This window comes from Chiloscyllium plagiosum, chromosome 1, assembly GCF_004010195.1.
Source record: "Chiloscyllium plagiosum isolate BGI_BamShark_2017 chromosome 1, ASM401019v2, whole genome shotgun sequence".
Taxonomy (NCBI): domain Eukaryota; kingdom Metazoa; phylum Chordata; class Chondrichthyes; order Orectolobiformes; family Hemiscylliidae; genus Chiloscyllium; species Chiloscyllium plagiosum.
Genome location: NC_057710.1, coordinates 148,369,786 through 148,392,636, shown reverse-complemented (window position 1 = coordinate 148,392,636; position 22,851 = coordinate 148,369,786). Strand labels below are relative to the sequence as shown.

The 22,851-nt window shown below is 39.3% G+C and overlaps 1 protein-coding gene across 1 annotated transcript in view; it reads left to right on the top strand.

Annotated features, from left to right (window-relative positions):
- anapc10 (anaphase promoting complex subunit 10) overlaps positions 1-17,524 on the top strand; it is a 52,397-nt gene extending 34,873 nt beyond the window's left edge. The window contains exon 5 of the mRNA XM_043699050.1: positions 17,250-17,524. Coding sequence (XP_043554985.1) covers positions 17,250-17,480 — 231 coding nt within the window. The 3' untranslated portion in view covers positions 17,481-17,524. The remainder of the gene's footprint in view (positions 1-17,249) is intronic.
- The last annotated feature ends 5,327 nt before the right edge of the window (positions 17,525-22,851 follow it).

Below are 22,851 nucleotides of genomic sequence, written 5' to 3'. Positions count from 1 at the left end.
TTATATTTACCTGTCTTGCATCTTTCCCTTTTAAAATGAACGTGATACATTGGTAGTTTTCTCATCCTCTGGGAATTTCCAGAATCTAAGGGTTCTTGGAAGATTACTGCCAAGATTCCTTGGCTTCATCATAGAGCAGCGCTACTTAACTGCACATATTACTGTTATTTCAAACTTTTACTTATCATTTCATACTTCCAAATTTTGCCATTCAAGAATATGGAATGACCTAGCTTCTATTATGTGGTTATTAACTTTATTAGATAAAATTGTTCTGTGAATATAATAACATTGTTACTGGTTCTTATTTCTGCAATGGTCTCCAGGTTTTCTCTCAGACACATATGTATTTAGCAGATGGTTTGTTTTATCACATAACAGGTATTAAACATTGCTCTTGATGCAAAACAATCTTAAAAGGTTGATTTGCAACCTGAAATTAATGAACACCTCACAAACTCAAGTTAAACTGGCTGCAGCTTATGTTTACTTCATGACTTTGCATTTTGTGACTTTAAAGCTCCACCTCAGCAGCCATTGTGCATTACTTGATGTAATGCTTGTCTGCTTCTTGAATATTGTGGCACTTCTAACATAAAAAGAAGAATTCTAAGGTTTTCCATAGAATCATAGCCAGATAAAATAATGACAAATCATTTGGCTTTAGGAGGGTTAATTAAAAATTTGGCCATATGAATAGATTTTTGGAGAGTCTTAAAAAAGGGGAGGGAGGTAGAGAGTCCAAATGTTAGGGAGATATTTCCACAGCATGCAGTTCAGGTAACTGAAGGCATGATTGTAAAGGTTGGAGTGAAGAGATTTGAGAATCCATGAGAGAAAATAGTTCGAGGAACATAGTGGTTTTGGAGGATTTTAGAGCTGGAGGAAAATATTGAAATTGGGAGAGGCAATGCCATGGCAATAATGGAGCATTAGTAAGAAAGTTTAGAAAGAATCTTGGTTGACAGAGAATAGGTCAGTGAGCTCATTTGTAGCATGGAAACATAGATGATAGGAGCAAGAGTAGGCCATTCATCCCCTTAAGCCTGCTGTGCCATTCAATATGATCATGGTTGTTCATCAAACGCAATACCGTTTCCCCATATCCCTTGAGACACAGCTATATCCATTTCCGTGAAAATACATAATTTTTTGTCCTCAAGTACTGTTTTTGGCAGTCAATTCCACAAACTCTCCACACTCTGTATGAAGAAGTTTCTCCTCATTTCAATTCTAAAATGTTTACCTCCTTATTCTTAAGCTACGATCCCTTGTTCTGAACTTCCCCACCATGTGGAACAACCTTCCTGCATCTGTTCTGTCTCGTCCTGTTAGAACTTTATAGGTTTCTAGGAGATTTCCCCTCTTACTTCTAAACTCCCCGTAAATATAATCCTGACTGATACAATCTCCCCTCTTACGTCAGTCCTACCATCCAACGAATCCATTTGGTAAACCTTCGCTGCACTCCTTCTATAGCAGGAATACCCTCCCTCAGAAAAGGACTCCAAACTGCACTTGTATTCTAGGTATTCTCACTAAAGCCCTTTATAGTTGCAGCAAGATCTCCTTGTTTCTGCATTTGAATCCTGCCACTATGAAGACCAACATAACATCAGCCTGCTTTACTACCTGCTGCACCAGGACACTCAGGACTTGTTGAACATTACCCACTCTCAAATTACAGCTATTTCAATAATCTACCTTCCAATATTGCAACCAAGGTAGATAGCTTCGCATTTATCCACACTATACTGCATGCATCTGCCCACTCATACAGCCTGTCCAAATCATACTGCAACATCTCTGCATCCTCCCTTCAGCTCATCCTTCCACCCAGCTTTGTGTCATCTGCAAATTTTGAGATATTACATTTAATTCCCTCATGTGAATCATTAACATACATTGTGAATAACTGGAGTCCTAGTACTGATCCCTCTAGTATCCTACTAGTCACTACCTGCCATTAAGAAAAAGATCCATTTATTCCTACTGTTTGTTTTCTGTCTGCTAGCCAATTTTCTATCCATCTCCATACGCTACCCCCAATCACATATACTATAATTTTACATATTAAGCTCTTGTGTGGGACTTTGTCAAAAGCCTTCTGAAAGACTAAACTAGCCATACTCACTGACTCTCTGATCAATTCTACTGGTTACATTCTTGGAAGAATTTAAGTAGATTTGTGGAGTGTGATTTCCGTTTTGTAGATCCATGCTGACTGTGTCAAAGTGGTCTACTATAAAATCCTTGATCATACACTCTAGCATCTTCCCCATTACCAGTATTAATGTCACTGGCCTATAATTCTGTTTTCTCTCTATCTTCCTTTTTAAACAGAGAGGTTACGTTAGCTCCCCTCCAATCTGTACAGACTATACCAAAAGCTAAAAAAAAGTCTCGAAAGATGATCACTGATGCATCCACCCTTTCTTGGGCCATTTCCATAGGTACGCTGGGATGTAGACTATCAGGCCCGGAGAATTTACTAGCCTTCAATCCCATCAATTCCTCTAACACCACTTCTCTACTAAAACAGATTTGCTTCAGTTCCTCCCTTTCACTGTTCATCATCATTTCTGGTACTTTGTTCATCTTCTACTTTGTGAAGACAGAGGCAAAATATGAATTTAGTTTCATCATCCCATTTTTATTTTGTTCTCCATTATAAATTCCCCTGTTTCTGGCTGCAAAGACCCAAATTAGTTTTCACTAATCTTTTTCTCTCCCGACAGAAACTTTTACAGTCCGTTCTAATATCCCACTCAAGCTTACACTCGAAGTCTATCTTCCCTTTCTTAATCGATCCCTTGGTCCTCTTTGGCTGACAAAAACTACTTCCAATCCTCAGTTCTATAGTTTCTTCTTCCTAATTTGTATGGCTCTTTTTTTAAAATCTAATAATATCTCTCTAAATTCCCTTGTAAGCCATGGTTTGGTCATTGTTCTCTTTGCGCACTCACACCAAACAGGAATAAACATTTTTTGTAATTCATCCATTTGCTTTTCGAACATTTGCCATTGCCTTTCCACCGTCTTTCCAACATTTCCTAATCCATTATAGCTAACTCATGCCTCATACTGTCATAGTTTCTCTTGTTAATCTTCAGGACCTTAGTCTCAGTATCAATTCTCAACTGCTCTCAAATGCAGAAAGGGAATGGGTTTCCTATGGGCAATTAGGGATGGCAATAAATGCTGGTCCAGCCAATGATGCCCTTATCTCATGAATGACTCACACTCAATCTTGAAGAATTCTATCATCTTATGGTCAGTCCTCCCAACAGAGGTCTCACATCTACATTTACCATTTATTTATTCCTTTCTCATTATATAAAATCCAAAGAAAGATGGCCTGGATTTGATAAGTTTCTCAACATATTGGCCCAGGCAGCAATGCCGTGTACTCTGTAGTCACATCGATAGGAGGAATCCCTCGTTTGATTTGCCCAATCTATGATCTAAAGTCATCCATAATTACAGATGTTCCTTAACTGCATGTGTCTCTAATGTCCTGTTTAGTGTCATTCCCATCATCACCAATACAGTTTGGTGGTCTAGGTACCACCCTTCTAATGCATTTTGCCCTGTTGTATTTCTTAATTTGACCCACGCAAATTCTACATTGCTTGAGCTAATATCTTTCCTCAGTGTAGTGCTTATATCCAATACAACTCCATGCCTTTCCCTTTTTGTCTGTCCTTCTTAAATACTAAACACCGCTGAATGTCCAGATCCCATCCCTGATCACCCTGCAGCAATTCGTAACCCAGCTATATCATACCAATTTACAACTATTTGCATGGCATAATTCATCCACTTTATTTTGACTACTCCATGCATTCAAGCACAAAGCTTGCCTTCTAAACATTTCTTGTCCCATTTTCAATATTTTCTTTACTGTGGCCTTGTTTGATTCCTGTGTCCATCACTTCTTTTATTGCCGTTGCTGCCTTTTGTTCTTGGCCATGATTCCCCTTCCTCTAAGCCCTTGCAATGGTTCCTATCTTCCTACCAATTTAGTTTGAAACCACCCCAATGACTTTAGTAAATACTTTCCCAAGTATGGTCCTGCCCAGTTGTAAACTGTCTCAACTCCCCCAGAACTGGTTCCAAAGCCCCAGGAATCTGAAACTCTTCCCCCTTTAGTCGTATTTTCATCTGATAGATTGTATTTTTTCCTACTCTGATCATCATGTGGCCCTGATACTGAGATCATATTCAGTTTGCTTCCTAATTCCCTATATTTTGCTTTTAGGACCTTTTCCCATTTTTATATATGTTGGTTTCAATGTGTACCATTTCCTTTTGGATGTCCTGGAGACCCTCAGGCAATCTTGACCATTGCACTATGGAGACAACATACCATCTTTGAGTCTTATTTGTGGCCACAGAAACACTTATCTATGTCTTTTGTAATAGTCATAGGGATTCAATTGTTTCCACATATTTATTTCTCCCATGTGAGCAGTACCGATCATGGTGCCACTTGGCTGTTGCTGTTTTCTCCTGGGAGGACATTCCCATCAACAGTATTCAAAGTGGTATTTCTGCTTTGCACAGGAATAACTGAGACTCTTGCATTGTCCTCTTGCTCTGCCTGGTAGTCACCCATTCCCTTTCTGCATTTGGCATCTTTGTCTGCAGTGTGACCACTTCTCTAAAGGTGCTATCCGTGACTCATTAGCTTCATGGATGTTCCACAGTGTCCCCAACCATTTCTCCAGCTCCAAAACCCAGGCTTTCAGGAATTGCACCTGGTCCTGGGCATTGGAAATGTGCCCAGCTTCCCACATAGTGCACATCGTGATTTTGAGCTCTCCTGCCATGACTTACCCATTTCAAGTTAAGAATATCATAATGCCAGGCTAAAGTCCAACAGGTTTATTTGAAAGTTTTTGGAATGATGCTCCTTTGTCAGGTAGCTAGTGGAGTAGTGTGCTTTTTGAACAAAATAGAATACATCTGCAAATACAAATATGCAGATTCACCCCATGGACTTGTGTATGTGCATGCATGTGTATGTGAGGGAGAGTCATTGAGCAGAGACTGATAGCCAAGTTCAATACTCATGAGGACGGCCTCAGCTGGGATCTTGGGTTCATGACACACTACAGGTGACCCCACCATACTATACACTCGCACACACTTCCACATAATGAGCATACGTACACACACGCGATCACGTACTCTCACAGCCCCCCCCCTCAGTCTCTCTCACGCGCTCTCAACACACACACACACACACACACACACGCCTTCCCTCTCCCTACCACAACAGGCGCGCACACAAAAGTCCAAGGGGTGAATTTGGATTTGTAGGTACATTCTATTTTGTTCAAAAACACACAATCTGCATGTAATAAATGTGACATTTTCATAAATTTCTAATTTGGAAATAGAACCAGTTGGGATAACAAACAAACTCTAACCTCACACCTTTAGTATATTGTCTGAACTGAGAAATTGCTTTTTTTTAAACTGATAAAGCCTTAAGTTATCTCGGGGCTGTGATTTGAAAGAAATTCTGGGATTTACATATTATTCAATCGAAACCTGCATCCCCATTCCAAGTGATTAAAGGCTTAACACCAATCTAGGACTGTCCAATGCATTGCATCAATTGTACAACACTTAGATCTTTTACTATAAATTCGGTGCCCTGTGATCTTGCCCCACTAGCCATCTGCTGAAGGAGAGCGCTCCAAATAAACCTGTTGGACTATAATCTGGTGTTGTGTGATTTGAACTTTGTCCACTCCAGTCCAAAAGTGGCACCTCCACATCATGGTTACCCCTTTAAGCATCTTCCAAAAGGTTTAACTTAATATCGAAAAATACCAATTTCTCTACTGTCCTTCTTTCCTGTTCCTTGTTACTCCAGAATCTCTTAGAAGCTGTAAACCATAAGAACACCTTACAAACTATTAGACATAAAAGTTGGAAATATTAACCTGTCCTTACCTACAAGTTATCAACCAACTCTCTCTTTGAAGCCTCTAGTTCTGTAATAGTGTAAGACCACTCCTGTAATGTCACTTTGTTTCTTCCCAGCAAGCAGGACACTCTTCCCAGACTGCTTTACTGTGATGCCTATTGCGAGAACCAAATATAATGTGCAGTTGATGCAGCTTAGGATTTGGAGGGCAGAACATTAGTTATGTTCAATATGTAAGAGTCAAAATAGAGCTGGATGTTGTCATCAAACATGCTCCACAGGTAGCTGTGCAGTAAGAGATATGACAAAACATTAGACATGATTAAAAATAATTCTTTGCCACAGTGTAAAATTGAGCCTCAATTTTTTCTAGTATAATTTTATTTAAGAAAGATAACAGAACAAATTGATGTTCTCTTTATAATTTAATACATTTGAATTTTATTTTATCCACTAGGTGTCACTGTTCTACAGAAATTATTTGCTGTACATTTCACAATGTGTGAAACTAGAATTAATGATCCGAGAGCTGTTTTGTATTCTTGCTTTTTGGGAAGAGGGTCTCGTAATAAGGCTGGTATTGTGATTTCTGTTCACCCTGCAATTAATTTGCAAATGATGCTTGCTTAAAAAGTGGTGGAGGTCAGAAAATAGGTTGATTCTCTCTACGTAATTTGTTAACTTTTTAAGCAGAGGACAGACAGTTGACAAAACCATAATCAACTACATAAATTTAGAGAGGATATATCTTGATATCTTTCCAATGTTTAAATATCTATCAATATTTAAATTAGCTTTTGTTAAGTACCACTGCATAATTTATTTTAAAATGCTGCTAAACATTTTATTGGTATTAAAATAGAAATATTTTGTATGCTGAGTTTGTATGGCATGCTAATCCAATTTAATTAATTTATTTGGATGACTTACTCAGAAAACTGGTGTTTAGACAAGCAGGTGGGTACAGCACATGGACGTAGTCTGAAAAGCTATCCTCTGTTTAATCACCATTGTGATGACACAATATATTATGCCATGTGCCCAGTCTGAAACTTGTGTTTAAGTATTATCTTAAAGTCATTTTAATCGCATAAATAGTATGCCTCACGTCAATTTATTTAAGTAACTATTCACATATCTCGGGGCTCTAGATAGTTAGGCATGTGAAACTTTATCAGTCATTAGTCAGGTAGCCCAATCTACTGTTCTAATATATCACACTGACCTTCAAAACCATTCTTTCACCACTGTGCAAATGTGTTCATTTCACTGGGTATGTCTCATGTGTTTTATAGTAAGGAACTTTAACCTTGAATAAATGCCAGATGGAAATGTAAACTGTAAGAGATGATGTAATAAGGCGGTTAAATTAGTTGAGCAACATGTTGGCAGACGTAATATAATGTTGGGAAATGAGGGATTGTTCACTCATTTTTAAAAGGTGTGAAACATGTAAATACTGATGTTCAGAGGAACTTTGGGATGCTCATACAAAACACAATGTTAGCATGCAATTACAGCAAGCAATTAAAGCAAATGTCACATTGCCCTTTATTGCAAGGGATTGGGGTACAAGGATGGAGAAGTCTTGTGATATTGTGCAGTGTCTTGGGATTACAACCGGAGTACTATGCACATCTGTTGTCTCAAAATCTAAGGCTATAATTTGGAGGCACTGCAGGGAAGGTTTACAAGGTTGGTTTCTGAGATGAGTGGGTTGAACTGTGTTAAGAGGCTGAATAACTGGTTGATTCAAAAATGAATGATCTTCTGAAACCATGCAAGATTCTGAAGATTACAAAACCGGAAATTGCTGGTGAAACTCAGCAGATCTGGCAGTGCCTGTGGGGAGAAAATACAGTTAACGTTTCAGTCTGGTGACTCTTCATCAGAACTAATAGTAGCTAGGAAAATGTGATATTTATACTGAAGACGAGGTTGGGGAAGTTGGAGGATGGGTGGAGATGGAGCTCAGAGATATATATGAAAGGTTAGGCAAGTGAGGGAGTTCTTGATAGTAGGGCAGGACAGAAGAGAAGCTGACTAAGTTATAATAAGAACTGAGAGTAAGAAAGAATGGGTGCACTGTGCTAAGAGCAACCCATGTCATTACAGGACAGGGTATTGGGTGTGTAAAAACATGGAAGAATGGAATCAGTCTCTGAACTTATTGAACTTAATACTGAATTCTTGTGACAACAGTGTTCCCAAATGGAAAATGAGATACTGTTCTTTGAGTTTGCATTAAGCTTACTGGAACAGTGCAGCAGGCTTATGACAAAGCTTGACATTAGAAGATTATTTCTCCAGGGTAAGTACCTAAAATATTGGGCACAGTCCGAGAATAGATGTGAATAATTGAAGATTGTTTTGAGGAGAAAGTTCTACATTCAAAGGATTGTGAATTTTTAGAATTGTCTACCTCTACCCAAGATGCTCCATCTTTGAAAATGGTTAAATCTGAGAGAGACAATAGAAAAATATGTAGTGAGCATGTGGGAAAATGGAGTTGAGGTAGAAAATCAATAATTGTCATATTGAGTGGGGATGCAGACTTAAGGCAGTATGGTCAACTCTGTCTATTTGTTGTTCAGAAATGTTTGAGTCTCCAGTGTTGGCTACTTAACTCTTTGTAAATGTAGTTCTTCAAGTCTGGGCTGTACACTGATGTGTGATCGTTTCTCACATTACTCAAGTCATGTGCTTGAAACGGCAAAGGAGCCAAGCACTTGACCTAAAAGGCTGAGCTTCATGAGACAATAAAGTCCCCATTACCTGGTACCCTGTTATCCATTATTCTCATGCAACCAGCAATAGGTGGGAGTAAGGGTTCAGCCAGATAAAAGTGTCTGGTGGGGACTGAGGAAAGTAGGGGTGAAAATCGCAGAGACACTGGTCATCATTTCACAAACTTTTTTAGACTTTGAACTGGAGAATAATAAATGTCGTTCCCCCTTATTCAAAAATAAGCCCAGCAATTACAAGACCAGCAGTTTCACCTCCGTAGAAAAGATTTAGAAACAATAATCCTGGCCAAATTAACATCCTTTTGGACAATTGTGTGCTAATTAAGGAAAGTTAATCATTTGTTAAAAGCAAATTGTGTTCAACTAACTAAATTGTGTTTTCTAATGAGTTAACAGAATAAATGAGGGTAATAAAGTTGATGCTGTGTAAGAATCTCCAGAGGCTGGAGAGCAACCAGAGATACCAAGCCAGGGTAAAGCCACTTCCCAGGTTTGGTCAAAATACACTTCTCTCAATTTCAACAGTTGTCATTAAATTGGCAATCATCCCAGGCCAGTAACCCATGCCATTGTCATTCTGACATCTGGTGTCCTGCCCGATCATGAACCACTGTTCAAGTTTGATACCTGAGACTGCCAGTAAGAGTGAGTTGCTTCACCTTTCTTGTATTGTCCTGAACCAGCCAAGAGAGAACTTCATGCTTCTCCTAGATCCCCTTCCAGCACCTTGCCAATTTCCGTGCCTGTTTGGACTCCTTGATCAGGTGGCACCAGGTTGGTGGATGTCGGGGATTTCAGTGGTTGCAAAGTCTCTGGATGAGATGTTATTGAACTATTGGATAATGAGATTTTGTTTGTATATGGTGTGAATTTAATGTCAAAATTAGGGTGAGATTGTGTTTCCATTAAATTTGTACAAATGCTTCAGTAATTTCAGGGGAATAACAGACATCCAGATAAATGCCAGTATCCAAATATTACTGTTAACCTTTCACAGCTCTACTGATGGTTTTGTGAAAATGGCTATTCACTGTCTGCTACATGGTTGACTGTGATATAAAGTTGTTAGATTAGTAGATTAGACAGAAACTGAACCTAATGCAAGCATAGGTACTGACTGCCAATCAATCTGACACAGAAAATTAACTCCTTTTTACAAATGTTGTCTTTTCTTCCTTCATATTATATAGATTATTTTTATAGATTCAAAACAGGTTTATTTCATTTTCTTTGTCACTACTTTTCTCTTTTTTTTTAATCCCGTCTTCCTTTCCCTCCCTCTATTCACCCACCTTGCTGCACAGTCCAATTGTTTATTTCTCTATTTGTAAATAGCAGGGTGCCCAACTAATCTGAATTTTCTGGAGTCAGCCTGTAATTTGACTTTTCATTCCATTTCCCAAGTGACACCTTCCTGGGATACATTTTGTCCTGGACATTTCTGTCTAAGGACTTTATTTCTGTGTATGCATTGGTCGCAGAAGTTTGGTCATTTGTGTAATGGGCTGCATTCGATAGTGTGGAGAGTTGAGTTCAAGCTGGCAGTATCAAAATTGGGGCAACTGATCCTTTCCGTCTCTCCACCTCAGAAGTCAAATTTTTCTCTTTCTTGTTTTCATAGTTGGGGTTATCGTGTTAAAGAGCTGCATAGATGCCTGCTCTCATCACTCAGGTGCCCGGTGCTTGTTTGCTTTCACATTGCCATTCACAGCTTGCACTTGCAGCAATTTTGTTTGTGACATGAAGCTCACAGCACGGTCTCCCAGTTCTTACTGTGTTCTATAATACAAATCTTAGATGACCGTATGCAGGAAGTCTAGACAAGCTGCTATCTCTAGATGAGCTAACTAAGGCCTTCGAAAAGAGTAAACTTCCTGGAAGCGACAGCTTACCAGTTGCATTGTATGGGACCTAATCGGCCAGGTTCAGTTGGAAATGTATGAAAGCATGTTTCTGGCTTGTAGCACGTCTGAATCATTGAGGAATGGCATCATCACCCTCATCTACAAATAGAAGGAGAGAGTGAGGAAATTAAGAATTGGTGGTCAATCTACTATAGTGTGGAGAGTTGAGTTCAAGCTGGCAGTATCAAAATTGGGGCAACTGATCCTTTCCGTCTCTCCACCTCAGAAGTCAAATTTTTCTCTTTCTTGTTTTCATAGTTGGGGTTATCGTGTTAAAGAGCTGCATAGATGCCTGCTCTCATCACTCAGGTGCCCGGTGCTTGTTTGCTTTCACATTGCCATTCACAGCTTGCACTTGCAGCAATTTTGTTTGTGACATGAAGCTCACAGCATGGTCTCCCAGTTCTTACTGTGTTCTATTATAAAAATCTTAGATGACCGTATGCAGGAAGTCTAGACAAGCTGCTACCTCTAGATGAGCTAACTAAGGCCTTCGAAAAGAGTAAACTTCCTGGAAACGACAGCTTACCAGTTGCATTGTATTCAACTCTATGGGACCTAATCGGCCAGGTTCAGTTGGAAATGTATGAAAGCATGTTTCTGGCTTGAGGCACGTCTGAATCATTGAGGAATGGCATCATCACCCTCATCTACAAATAGAAGGAGAGAGTGAGGGAATTAAGAATTGGTGGTCAATCTACTGAATCCTGCCCAAGGTCATGTCTGCTCTGGGGTCAGTGATTTGGCCTGACCAGATTTGTATTGAGCAGGAAGATCATGGATTGCCTTACATTACTCAGGGATATGATCACTCATATGCAGAACATTGGGGGTGGCTCATCAGCCTGGACCAGGAGAGGCCTTCAGTTGAATATTGCACACTTCCCTATAGACATGCTCTCCAAAATGAGTTTTGAGGAGGGAACCTGCAGTTGGACCTTAACTGTTCTACACAAATATCAGTACTTCAGTCTTAATGAGTAGGGCTCAGAAAGCTTCCTGCACTTGTGTAGGGCTGCCCTCTGTCTCCTGCCTTGTTTTTGTTCCATAGTGCTTTTTGTTAATCCATCAAGACAAAATGTGGGCTTTAGAGTGATGAATATCCCACGCTGCAGAGGCCTGCAGGTCAAGGCCTTCCTGTAGGTGGGTGGTGTCGCTGCTTTCTACTCAGATGAGCTGTTAGTGCACTGACTCATGAGTAACTGCAACCAGTTCAAAGTGGCCTTCACTGTGCACTAAGCATTGATGTGGAGGTGCCGATGTTGGACTGGGGTGTTCAGGGTCAGAAGTCACATGACATCAGGTTATAGTCCAACAGGTTTATTTGAAATCACCACGCTGTCAGAGCGCTGCTCCTTTGTTAGGTGAAGCGAAGTATCATATAATTTGACAAAGGAGTAGCACTGCGAAAGCTTATGATTTCAAGTAAATCTGTTGGACAATAAACTGGCATCGTGTAACTTCTGACTTCACTAAACATTGGGAAGAGCATATAGCCAAGGTGAGACAAAAACTGGACATGTGAGACTGTTGATCACTCTCCAATGCTGATAAAAAAATCTGGTCATCAGGTTTGAGATGCTGTCAGTAATGTTGTACATGGTAGAAATCTGGCTCATTTCCCATGTTTTAGTCGTCACCCAAGGCAGCTTTTTCTTCATTTGGGAGATTAAAGATGGCTAATGACTGCAGGGACACCATGTACAAATCTGAGTACATTCTTCGCCCTCTATTCAATGTTGTGCATCTTTGTGTGTGGCTATATCGAGTTGTGATGCACCTGGTCCATGTGCACTAATTACAAAGACAAAGAACAAAGAAAATTACAGCACAGGAACAGGCCCTTTGGCCCTCCAGGCCTGCGCCAGTCTAGATCTTCTATCTAAACTTGTTGCCCATTTTCCAAGGATCTGTATCCCTCGACTTCCTGCCCATTTATTTATCTGTCTGGATACATCTTAATTGATGCTATTTGCCCATCTTTACCACCTCTGCTGGCAACGCGTTCCAAGTACCTACCACCCTCGGCATAAAGAACTTTCCATGCATATTTCCCGTAAACTTTTCCCCTCTCACCTTTGTTATGGTGTAGGCCAGACCACTCAAAACATTCTTAAGCAGGCAGTCCCGGACCGTAACTTTGCAATTTGTTTTGGTAAGTGTGCAGTGAACATTACGTAGATTATGTTAGCTAGGTTGACTAGTAGATTTTAAAACACAAAAAAATGTATTCGCAAAATTACGCAATGGAACACACAGAACAGAATAAAGAACCCCTACAGAACTCGACCGGTCCAGCCAGACTTAATTATGCTGTTCTGAATTAACAACAGTCCCAATAAGCAAACTCCCTTTAAAACCCAGTGTAAATGGAACACATGCTTACAGGTTGAAGTTGAAGGGCAGAAAAGAGAGACAGTTTTCACACAGTTCCTTGTTGAACTTCCCAGTTCTAGACTGAACTAAAACTGTTCAGCTCAGCTCAGCTGGAGAACTGACCACTTCCCTTTCATTATACAGGTCACTTCTGAAACATGATCACTTTGGCCTGAAGTCTTATCTGTTTACATATAAACAAAAGGCCTCTCAAAATCTTTTTCATCTTTGTACCAAACCAGACTGATCGGAGCCCGGCCTGGTTTATTACCCCTCTGAAAAAGAAATCATGGACAGAGTCTCCTTGAGTCAAGAAACAGCTTTTAGAAACCCCTTGAACTCACGACCCCTAGTAATTGAGTCCCCTACTACGTACTGAGGTTCTACCTGACCCCAGTGTTGCAAAGGATGGGTCAATCTACATTGCTGTACAAGTAGTTGGGCCATACTATATTAATTGTCCCTCCTGGAAATAATTGTACAGAAAAATACCATTTGTCACAAATGCATCAGGCAGTGATCAGTTAGTAATGTCCTCGAGGCTCTGCAGAGAGTGGAGAAAGTCAATCTTGGGAGGTTCCCCAAGCAGACTGTGACATTAATTTGACAGAATGCTTCATCTCCAGAACTTTGCAACAAGCTCCAAGATGTAGCTTGGCTGATGGTGAGAAAGGCACTACCTGTCAGATCTTTTATGCACACCCAGACTCTCTGTGCCACCATAGACAGTAATAGAGGAGATACAGGAGGAGAGTGCACAACCTGAGAGTGGGGAAAGTTGGTGGGAGGGATGAGACTGGTTAATCCACAGTGTCAAGTAAAACAAATCTACTTATTGTTAAGATCCCAGCTGATGTTACCACTGGACAACCCAGGTCTCAGACTGAAATCTAGCTTGATGGAATATATTTTGTTTATTTTTATTTAACAAGGTACCTTCACTGGAAGTGTGAAGAGCCCTTTGATAAGAGTCCCAAATCTGTTCACAGTATTATGATTGTGATCTGACTAGTGTCTTGCACAGTTTTAGTGAAACTTCTCTACTTTTATATGACATTCCCTTTGAAATAAAGACCAACACTCCATTTGCTAATGGTTTTGAGGATTGGACAATTCAGCCATTATAAATGCCAAGAGATTTAAAAGGCCCACCCAGTAATTAGCATTCAGTCAGAGTTCCATGGCTGCTGCTTCAGAGCTCACAATCCAGAATTTCAGCTGCTGAACCCACTGAGGGTTGCAACCCACAGTTTGAGAAGCCCTACCATGGGGATTTTCCAAGCTTTGTCCTTTTCTTTAAGATTCAGCGTTCCTATAACATTATATTTCAAGACTTTATATTTTAAGAATGTTGTACCTTTTGAAATTATGCAAAATAGCTAACATTGTTACGCAAAAGGTTTTAAAAAAATAAGTAATCAATTTTCTCCCCACCCATCTTTATTGATCCTAGTCTGGGGTACATTTCTACAGGCTGTTGTTGTTTTAGAGGTATTGAGTCATACAGCATGGGAACGGAGTGATCCAGTACTTTGGCAAGTGGCAACAATTCATATGTGACTGAAGGGAAGAATCATGCTACTTCTGACAGCAGGAGACCTGATATTTGTGATTCTGTTGAATATGAGAAACTTACAATTCCTGGAGATTTATAGTTTTCTGTCTGCAAATGTGAAAAATCTTTGGTGAGGAAAGCTACTTCTGTCTTTGTGGTTCTGTAATGGGCTTCAGTCTCTCCCTCCCAACCATCCAAAAGAAGATTATCCATTAGCATAGCATTTAAGACATTTGGCGAGGCTGAATTACAAATTCTGCAGTTGATGTTGCATTTGTCCATCACAAATCTGAGATTCTTTAAGGCTTTCTACTGGCTTCCTAAATCTGAAATTCTTGGTAATCTGTTCAGTAATATTCTAGGTGCATTTCTATAAGTATATTTTTGCCCACTGTTCTGTCCAATTATTAAAGACCTTCTCTTTATAAATCATTTTTAGACTCTCTCTCAGTTTTCCAAAGTGTCAGCTGAGCAGAGCCCAAAGCATCAAGTGGAGTAAAGAATAAAGCTACTTTTAATTGTGTGGGCATAATGTTGTGATCTCTTTGAGAGTACTGAATACTGTATCCACACACACTGTGGGAACTTCTGGAAGATTGTTTTTAATCATCCTATGTGGCTCACAAGAGTGATGATATAAAGAATATAGAGCACTCATCATTTTTGTTTTTAAACTGCTTTTAGTCACGAATCCCAGACAGCAGCTGAGTTCACAATTGATCCATCAGCACAGTAGATTCATTGCAGGGACATTGAAAGCTAATTTTTTTTTTCAGGTTTTCAACTAAATGAAGTGTTGTAAAAATGTGAATGGGTGTTAAAGGATTTAGTGGTTTTTGAGCTTACTGCATGTGTTTGAAAGCTGTTCCTTCAGCAATGTGGGTGGCAGGTTATGCAAATGCATAATGGGATGCTGTTAGTTTTCTACAGTTTCAGCATAAGTGTTCAACCACTTGGAAAATTTTACTATTGTCTTCATTGTATGAGCTCAATCCAGTTCAGTATTCCCAAACGATCTTAGAAACTATATAATTGTAGACATGTAAAAACATGGTTGTCTCGAATGGACTTTTCAACATTTAAAATGTACAAATCTTTAACTAAAAATGCAAATATTATTCAGCAGCTCAATTGAATGTCTATGGAAATACTTAAAGTTGATACATAAATACAGAACCAGATCTTACATTATTTATGTACAAAAACTGGCTTCTTTGATTTGTTAATAATGCTCAGTAATCTGGCTTAAAGTTATAAATTGAATGATATGTAAATATAATCAACTATAGTGAAGTTTGCCAGGAAAATCTTTCTATAGTCAAACAGTGCTTGGGTGAAATATTATTGCTGAAAGTCTATTTGGGCATTATACAGCCAAGTTAAACAATTACATTTTAATTCAATGCAATGCAGTTTTTAATGTTGGAGGCAGTTATGGTCATTTGCCTAGCTACCTACCCTCTAGCAGTACTTTGACACTTAAATAAAATATACACAGTGTACTGTTTTTTTCTCTTTTCAGATGGAAAAATACAGATTCATACTGTTTTTATTGGAAATACTAGGTTATTGAGAAAGCAATCTTAACATTTTAACTCCATTTATTACTTTCATGCTATAGTTTGTGCAGGTGTGCAGTTTATTTTCTGTCTTGGCTTTTTTCTGTTCTTTTGCTTCCCACCACATGTGCAACATTCATACACTTTTCTCTACATCATTTTCCCTGAAATCTTATGTTTGTCAGAAAAACCCTGGCAGAGCATTTTGGCACAGAGCTGACTGGGTCAGGCAGCTTCCTCTTAATTGAGCCATTCATTGCTCCAACTCCTAAGTGCTAACACAGCTTTAGTAACAGCATTTCCACTTGTGCAGTTATGAGTTCAATCCCATTCTGGGATAAACGCGTAATCCTGGCTGATATGTCACCTACGGTAAATAAAGGGATGTCGTATTATTCATGTGCTGTAGGTGATATGTTAACTGAGGATCTACCTAGTTGGATACATTTACAAGATCTAACAGTAGTACATACTGGGGAATCATGGATTATAACAAAGAGAAATCATTGACATATTGATTTCCTGATGTATAATCCCTGCCAATTGGATTCCTTGTCAGAAGCATGCAGTTGAAAAATGTTCCCTATTTTGTAGCAGTGCTAAATTTATTTAAAAGCAAATGTTTATTTCCAGTGCTTTGTTTACATTATAGAAATACATTTGCAAGAGATGCCCAGACATAATAGACATTTTAAGTCACCTAGTTTTGCAGATTGTGAGGGAAGATGATATGAATTTAACATTAAAGGCTCGAAGGCATAAATTTGGCTGACTTGTTTTTTTAATATATTCATGGGATGTGGTCGTTGCTGGCTGAGCTAGCATTTATTGCCCCTCCCTAATTGCCCTTGAGAAGGTAGTGGTGAGCCACTGCCTTTAACCAGTGCAGTTCAAGTTATATGTAATATTTGTAATTTGGTATTTCATTTGCAACTTGACATTTGGTTTTTGTTTAATACATCGTTACGTAACAATCCAGTTACTTTTCACATGTGACTGATGACCTGCAGTCAAACTTTTTAAAAGAATATTTGAAACTCAAAATTTGCTGAGCAATTCTAAAGCTGATTTTTCTTTGTGCTACATGTGCCTTTTTAAAAATTTTACTCCATTTGATTGCACCAAAGTGGAAACAATATTTAATACATTTTTCTAATTGAACTACAGCAACTGGAACTGGTGGAGCCAAGTGGATGGATTCATGTTCCACTCACTGATGTCAACAAGAAGGCAATCCGTACATTTATGATACAGATTGCTGTACTAGCAAATCATCAGAATGGAAGAGACACTCACATGAGACAAATTAAAGTCTACACACCAGTGGAAGAAAGTTCAATCGGTAAATTTCCGCGATGTACCACTATAGACTTCATGATGTATCGCTGCATTAGATGACTGAATATTAAAGGAAATGTTTTGAAATATTCTGAAAGCAATAACTGATTTTTGTTTTTTTGTTCATTTGAATTTAAAAAATCATTTGATTTAATACTGTATGGGGAACAAAAGATTCTCCATTGAATGGAGGCAAAATAAGGTTAATGCCTGAAGCTGTACACTTGGGTCATGATCGTTGTTGTGGAAAACCTGGGTTCTAATATGACCTGCGCTTGCCCTGGATCAAGGCTACAGGCTGCTGAGACATCTGATTGGAAAGGTGTTAACTTTTAGCTTATAGCCCCCACCAAAGATCTGAGCATCACAATAAATAAAACCCCTTATTTGTTTACTAGTTCAATGGTAGATCATTGCGAAGGCAAATTCATCCAGCAATATAAAGAGAGTGTTACCAAGAGACGGCTCTGAAGACATTATGGGAAGCCTAATCGGATTAAAATGCTGCATTTACATAGACGTTACAAAAATCTCTCAGGCCAAGTTTTAATCAGTGCCAAATAATGACAATAAAAATGGCTAGAAATTTATTGCATGAATAGAATTACTTTACTCAAACTGTAATTTGGGATAAATGTAATATGTGGATGAATGTCAATTTACAAATTGTTTTGTTGTTACACTGGGTTCCTACATTATTCTTTGCAGTACAAAGAACCCCTACAGTGCAGAAGCAGGTCATTCGGCCATCAAGTTGACACCGAACCTCTGAAGGACACTCCACTCTGACCCATTGTTCCTCCCTCCCTAACTTTATTCCCTGTAATCCTGCATTTCCCATGAATGATTCACCTAACCCAACCTACAGTCCCTGGGCACAATGGGCAATTTAGCAAGTCCCAATCCACTTAACCTGCACATCTTTGTGTGGGAGGAAACTCTTGCAGAAACAGGGAAAATGTGCAAACTCCAAACAATTGGCCAAGAGTGGAATTGAACCCAGGTTTTGGTACTGTGAGGCAGCAGTGCTAACCAGTGAGCCACCTTGCTGCCCTGTAGCTTAATCGATTATGATCAATTCATTGAGATTTTTCTAATCTTTCTTCACTTAAATGTTTGGCAAAGTGAAATCGTGCACAACAATGTTTGACAATAGCATGCGCAACACAGTCTGGACTGAATTTGAACACATACAAACTGATGGATTTGGGAAATGTCAGAAGTTTCAATGCATAAATCTGAACGAGGAATTGAATCAACCTACTTCCAGTTTTAACAGAGGTGGGATAAAGTGGTGATCATATTGCTTTTCAGAAGTCGGTTAGTTATTTAATATCCGGAGGTGGCAGGTCTTTTTTAAGTCACTCTTTTGAACCACAGGTGGCCAGGTCTTAACAAAAAGGTGTGAATCCATGAGCAGCTATGGTAACTGTATTACCAAAGGAGCAGGAGTTTGACAGTAATGCTGTACTGTCTCTTGTGATCAATCTGCTTACCTTACCTTACCCACCCTCCTCATTGAGCAATCTGCCCACTTACTCTTGTCAGCTTTAATCCTGTGAAACAGATTTCTTGTCCAAAACTCCATCCTGTCAATCAAGATGCCCATAGATAAGAAACCTCCACTTAAAGGGCTCTTGCGGCTGTATTTTGCAGCATGTAGGAGAAGCCTGATCTTGGTTTCTTGGCCTGCTTCATCCCAGCATTGAACATGCCTTCAGCAAATAAAAAGGCCTCTGAATCTATATCCATTCATAATTGTATATTGTGCATAAAAGCCCATCAACACTTCTCTCTGATCACTGCAATTTACAAGATCCTGCATCCAATTTCTGTTGTCTCGCCATGCAGTCCTCCTCTGACCAGGCCAGTTTTTTCTACTGCCACTAGACTCTCGCCCTGCTTTTTCCAATGACTGTACTTTCTCAGTTATCCACAAAGTACTGGAACTTCAATCTGGCATGCCAGCATTGGATTCAGGCAAAAGTGGAATAATAAAGGAAGGATTCAAATTATGGTTTCTCAATTATTAATTTGAAGTATAGGAAGTTTCTACTTTTGGTCAGCATAGCTTTTAACTTTGGGGCTCAAGGGCAGCACAGTGGCTCAGTGCTTAGCACTGCTGCCTCACAGCACCAGGGACCCAGGTTCGATTCCAGCCTCGGGTGACTGCCTGTGTGGGCTTTGCATATTCTCCCGTGTCGAAGTGGGTTTCCTCCGGGAGCTCTGGTTTCCTCCCACAGTCACAAAGATGTGTAGGTTAGGTGAAGTGGCCATGCTAAATTGCCCATAGTGTTACGTATATCTGTTTCCCCACTCTCTATATCTTCCATATCCTCCTTCACAGTAAACACTCTTGCAAAATACTTTTTTAGTATCTCTCCCATCTCCTGCCATTCCACACATAGGCTGCCTTGCTGATCTTTGAGGGGTTCTTTTCTCTCCCTAGCTACCCTTTAGTCCTTAATGTATTTATTAAATCCCTTTGAATTCTCCTTAACCCTGTTTGCCAAAGCTATCTCATGTCTGCTTTTTGCCCCCCTGATTTCCCTTTTAAGTATACTCCTACTGCCTTTATACTCTTCTAAGGATTTGCTCAATCTCTGCTGTCCATACCTGATATATTCTTAACCAACACCTCAGCTTCTCTTGTTGAACATTTTACAAGATAACGTATGGCATAGAAAGGGTGGAAACTGGGAAGTTGTTTCTGTTAGGCAGGGAGACTACGACTCTTGGGCACAGCCTTAAAATTAGAGGGGGTCAACTTAGAACGGAAATGAGGAGACATTTCTTCAGCCATAGAGTAGTGGGCCTGTGGAATTCATTGCCATGGAGCGCAGTGGAGGCTGGGACTTTGGGTGTCTTCAAGGCAAAGATTGATAAATTCTTGATCTCGCAAGGAATTAAGGGCAAAGGAAGAGTGGGGGTAAGTGGCATTGAAATGCCCACCAGCCATGATTGAATGGTGGAGTGGACTCAATGGGCTGAATGGCCTTGTTTCCACTCCTATGTCTTATGGTCTTATGGATATAACCTGTCAGTTCTAGTATTATTCTTCTAAATCATTTTTATAGCCTTTGCAGTTCTCTATACCATTCATACCAGAACTCTCATAACTTCTCTAATTTTCAATGATATCTGCTCAGTACTAACCTACGTTAGCTTCTTTCTTCTTTAATGATCTTATAACTTGTGTTGCAAGTTCTAGTGATTTCTACATCCAGTGTGCAAATTGTTTATCTAAATATGAACAACAGTGGTTCCAGTGCCAAGTCTTGTGGAACACTAATTCTAATTTTTTGACAATTAATGTAACTACCTTTATACTTGCTCTGTAGCCAGCATGTTAGCCATTCTACTTTGTGATCCCTTGTGTAACCTTAATCTGTTCCTTACCAAAATGTCAGTTTGAAAATATTACATCTGCTACATTACTTTGGACTATTCAGAGATTTGAATAAAACTGTTAAGATATGACCTTGCTTTTGAATTTGTGCTGAAAATATTATATTTTGATTTCAAGGAAGGTTTGTATTATATCTGAGTAAATATTTCAATTAAGTGATCTATAGTTCTCTAGACTTGTTAAATTTCCCTTTGTTAAATAGGATTACCATTAACTTTTGCTGATCCTTTGACACTATTAATAATGTCTCATAAGTACATAATAAGTTTGCATCCTTTATATTTCTTCTAGATTCTTTTAAAATGCACTGATGTGAATCAACCAAATGTGCTTGGTTAGTTTACCAATTATCTGACTTTTATCTTTAATAGACAGCAATGAAAGAACTGTCATAGAAATGTCTTAATGTATTTGCTTGAAACATTAGTAGTACTGTGCTGTAGGGCATATAGGTGGATCATGGGAGACCCATAGGCTTCTGAAAAAATCAGCTTTCAATTGCTGTACCATACAGATTCAACCTCACTACCTATAGTCCACATCACTAGCCAAATCATAGACAGAATTAGAACCCATAATAGTTTTATCTCGTTTTAGCCGTAACAACTTGCATTTTTATTATGCCTTCTGTAAAACATTACATGGTTTTGTCATAAGAGCACTATCAAACAAAATTTGACATGGAACCATGTGAGACAGAAGTCACGACTAAAGACCTAGTCAAAGATTTAGGTTTTAATGAGCATCTGAAAGGAATATAGGTTTAATTGGACAATTTTAGAGTATGGGAAGGCACAGCCCCCAGTGACAGAGTGATTGAAATCAGAGATTTATATCAGATTGGAATTTGAGAGGATTGGAGATTTTGGAAGACTGTTTGGCTGGAAGAGGGAAGAAAAAAAAGCGTGGTCATGAATAGTTTTGAAAACAAACCTGAAAGTTCTAAAGTCAAGGCATTGCCGAAACACAGTTAGGTCACCAAAATCAGTGAGATTAATGGGATGTAACGTAATCTAAGTTAAATAAGAAGCATTTTCTGAAGGATGTTAGGGGTTTCAACAGGGGCACGAGCTTTAAGAAGTGGTGTGAATAAATATGTTCCCATCCATCATTAATATTTACATCAGTGAACGGTTGATCTTATTTTAAAAGATAAGATCTTTTATGTCTATCTCAGTAGGTAATTGATACATTTATTTATATCTAACTTGAAAGGTAATAGCCCAAAAATGTAGCACTCAACAAGAACTGCATTGATTCTCAGACCTTGTAGAAAAGATGATCAGGAGGGATGCAACACAAGCTGCTAATTCAGGATTGCTTGGATTGTACAATTGTCCAAAACTAATTTTGATTTGATTTTTACAACAGTTATCAATAATAATGGCACGGTGGCTCAGTGGTTAGTGCTGCTGTCTCACAATGCCAGGGACCCGGGTTTGATTCTAGCCTCGGGCAACTGTGTGGAGTTTGCACATTCTCCCCGTTTCCTCCAGGTGCTCCAGTTTCCTCCCACTGTCCAAAGATGTGTGGGTCAGATGAATTGGTCATGCTAAATTGCCCATAGTGTTAGGTGCATTAGTCAAGGTTAAATATAGGATAGGGGAATGGGTCTGGGTGGATTACTCTTAGGAGGGTCGGTGTGGACTTCTTGGGCCGAAGGGCCTGTTTCCACACTGTAGGGAATGTAATAATAATAAAATTCCATCTGTTGTTCTTGAGTATTGTTTTAAAAAATTCTCAAGGTCAGGTTCGTAGGAGAGTAGTCTGACACAGAACAAACGACCAAGAGGCGAGTCTGCTAGAATATGAGCATTTTATTCCCCGCAGCGTCGCCACAACCAGGTCTCGTACTTACAACGGGTCTGGTTTATACTCACTCTACGTGTTACCGGAACTGGGAGCCGTCAGTTCTCGTAGAGCGGTTGCCAACAACCCACGCTCGGCGGTTAAACGTAACCCCGGAGCAGACTCCCGGGTCTGGCTTATACTCACTCTACATGTTACCGGAACTGGGAGCCG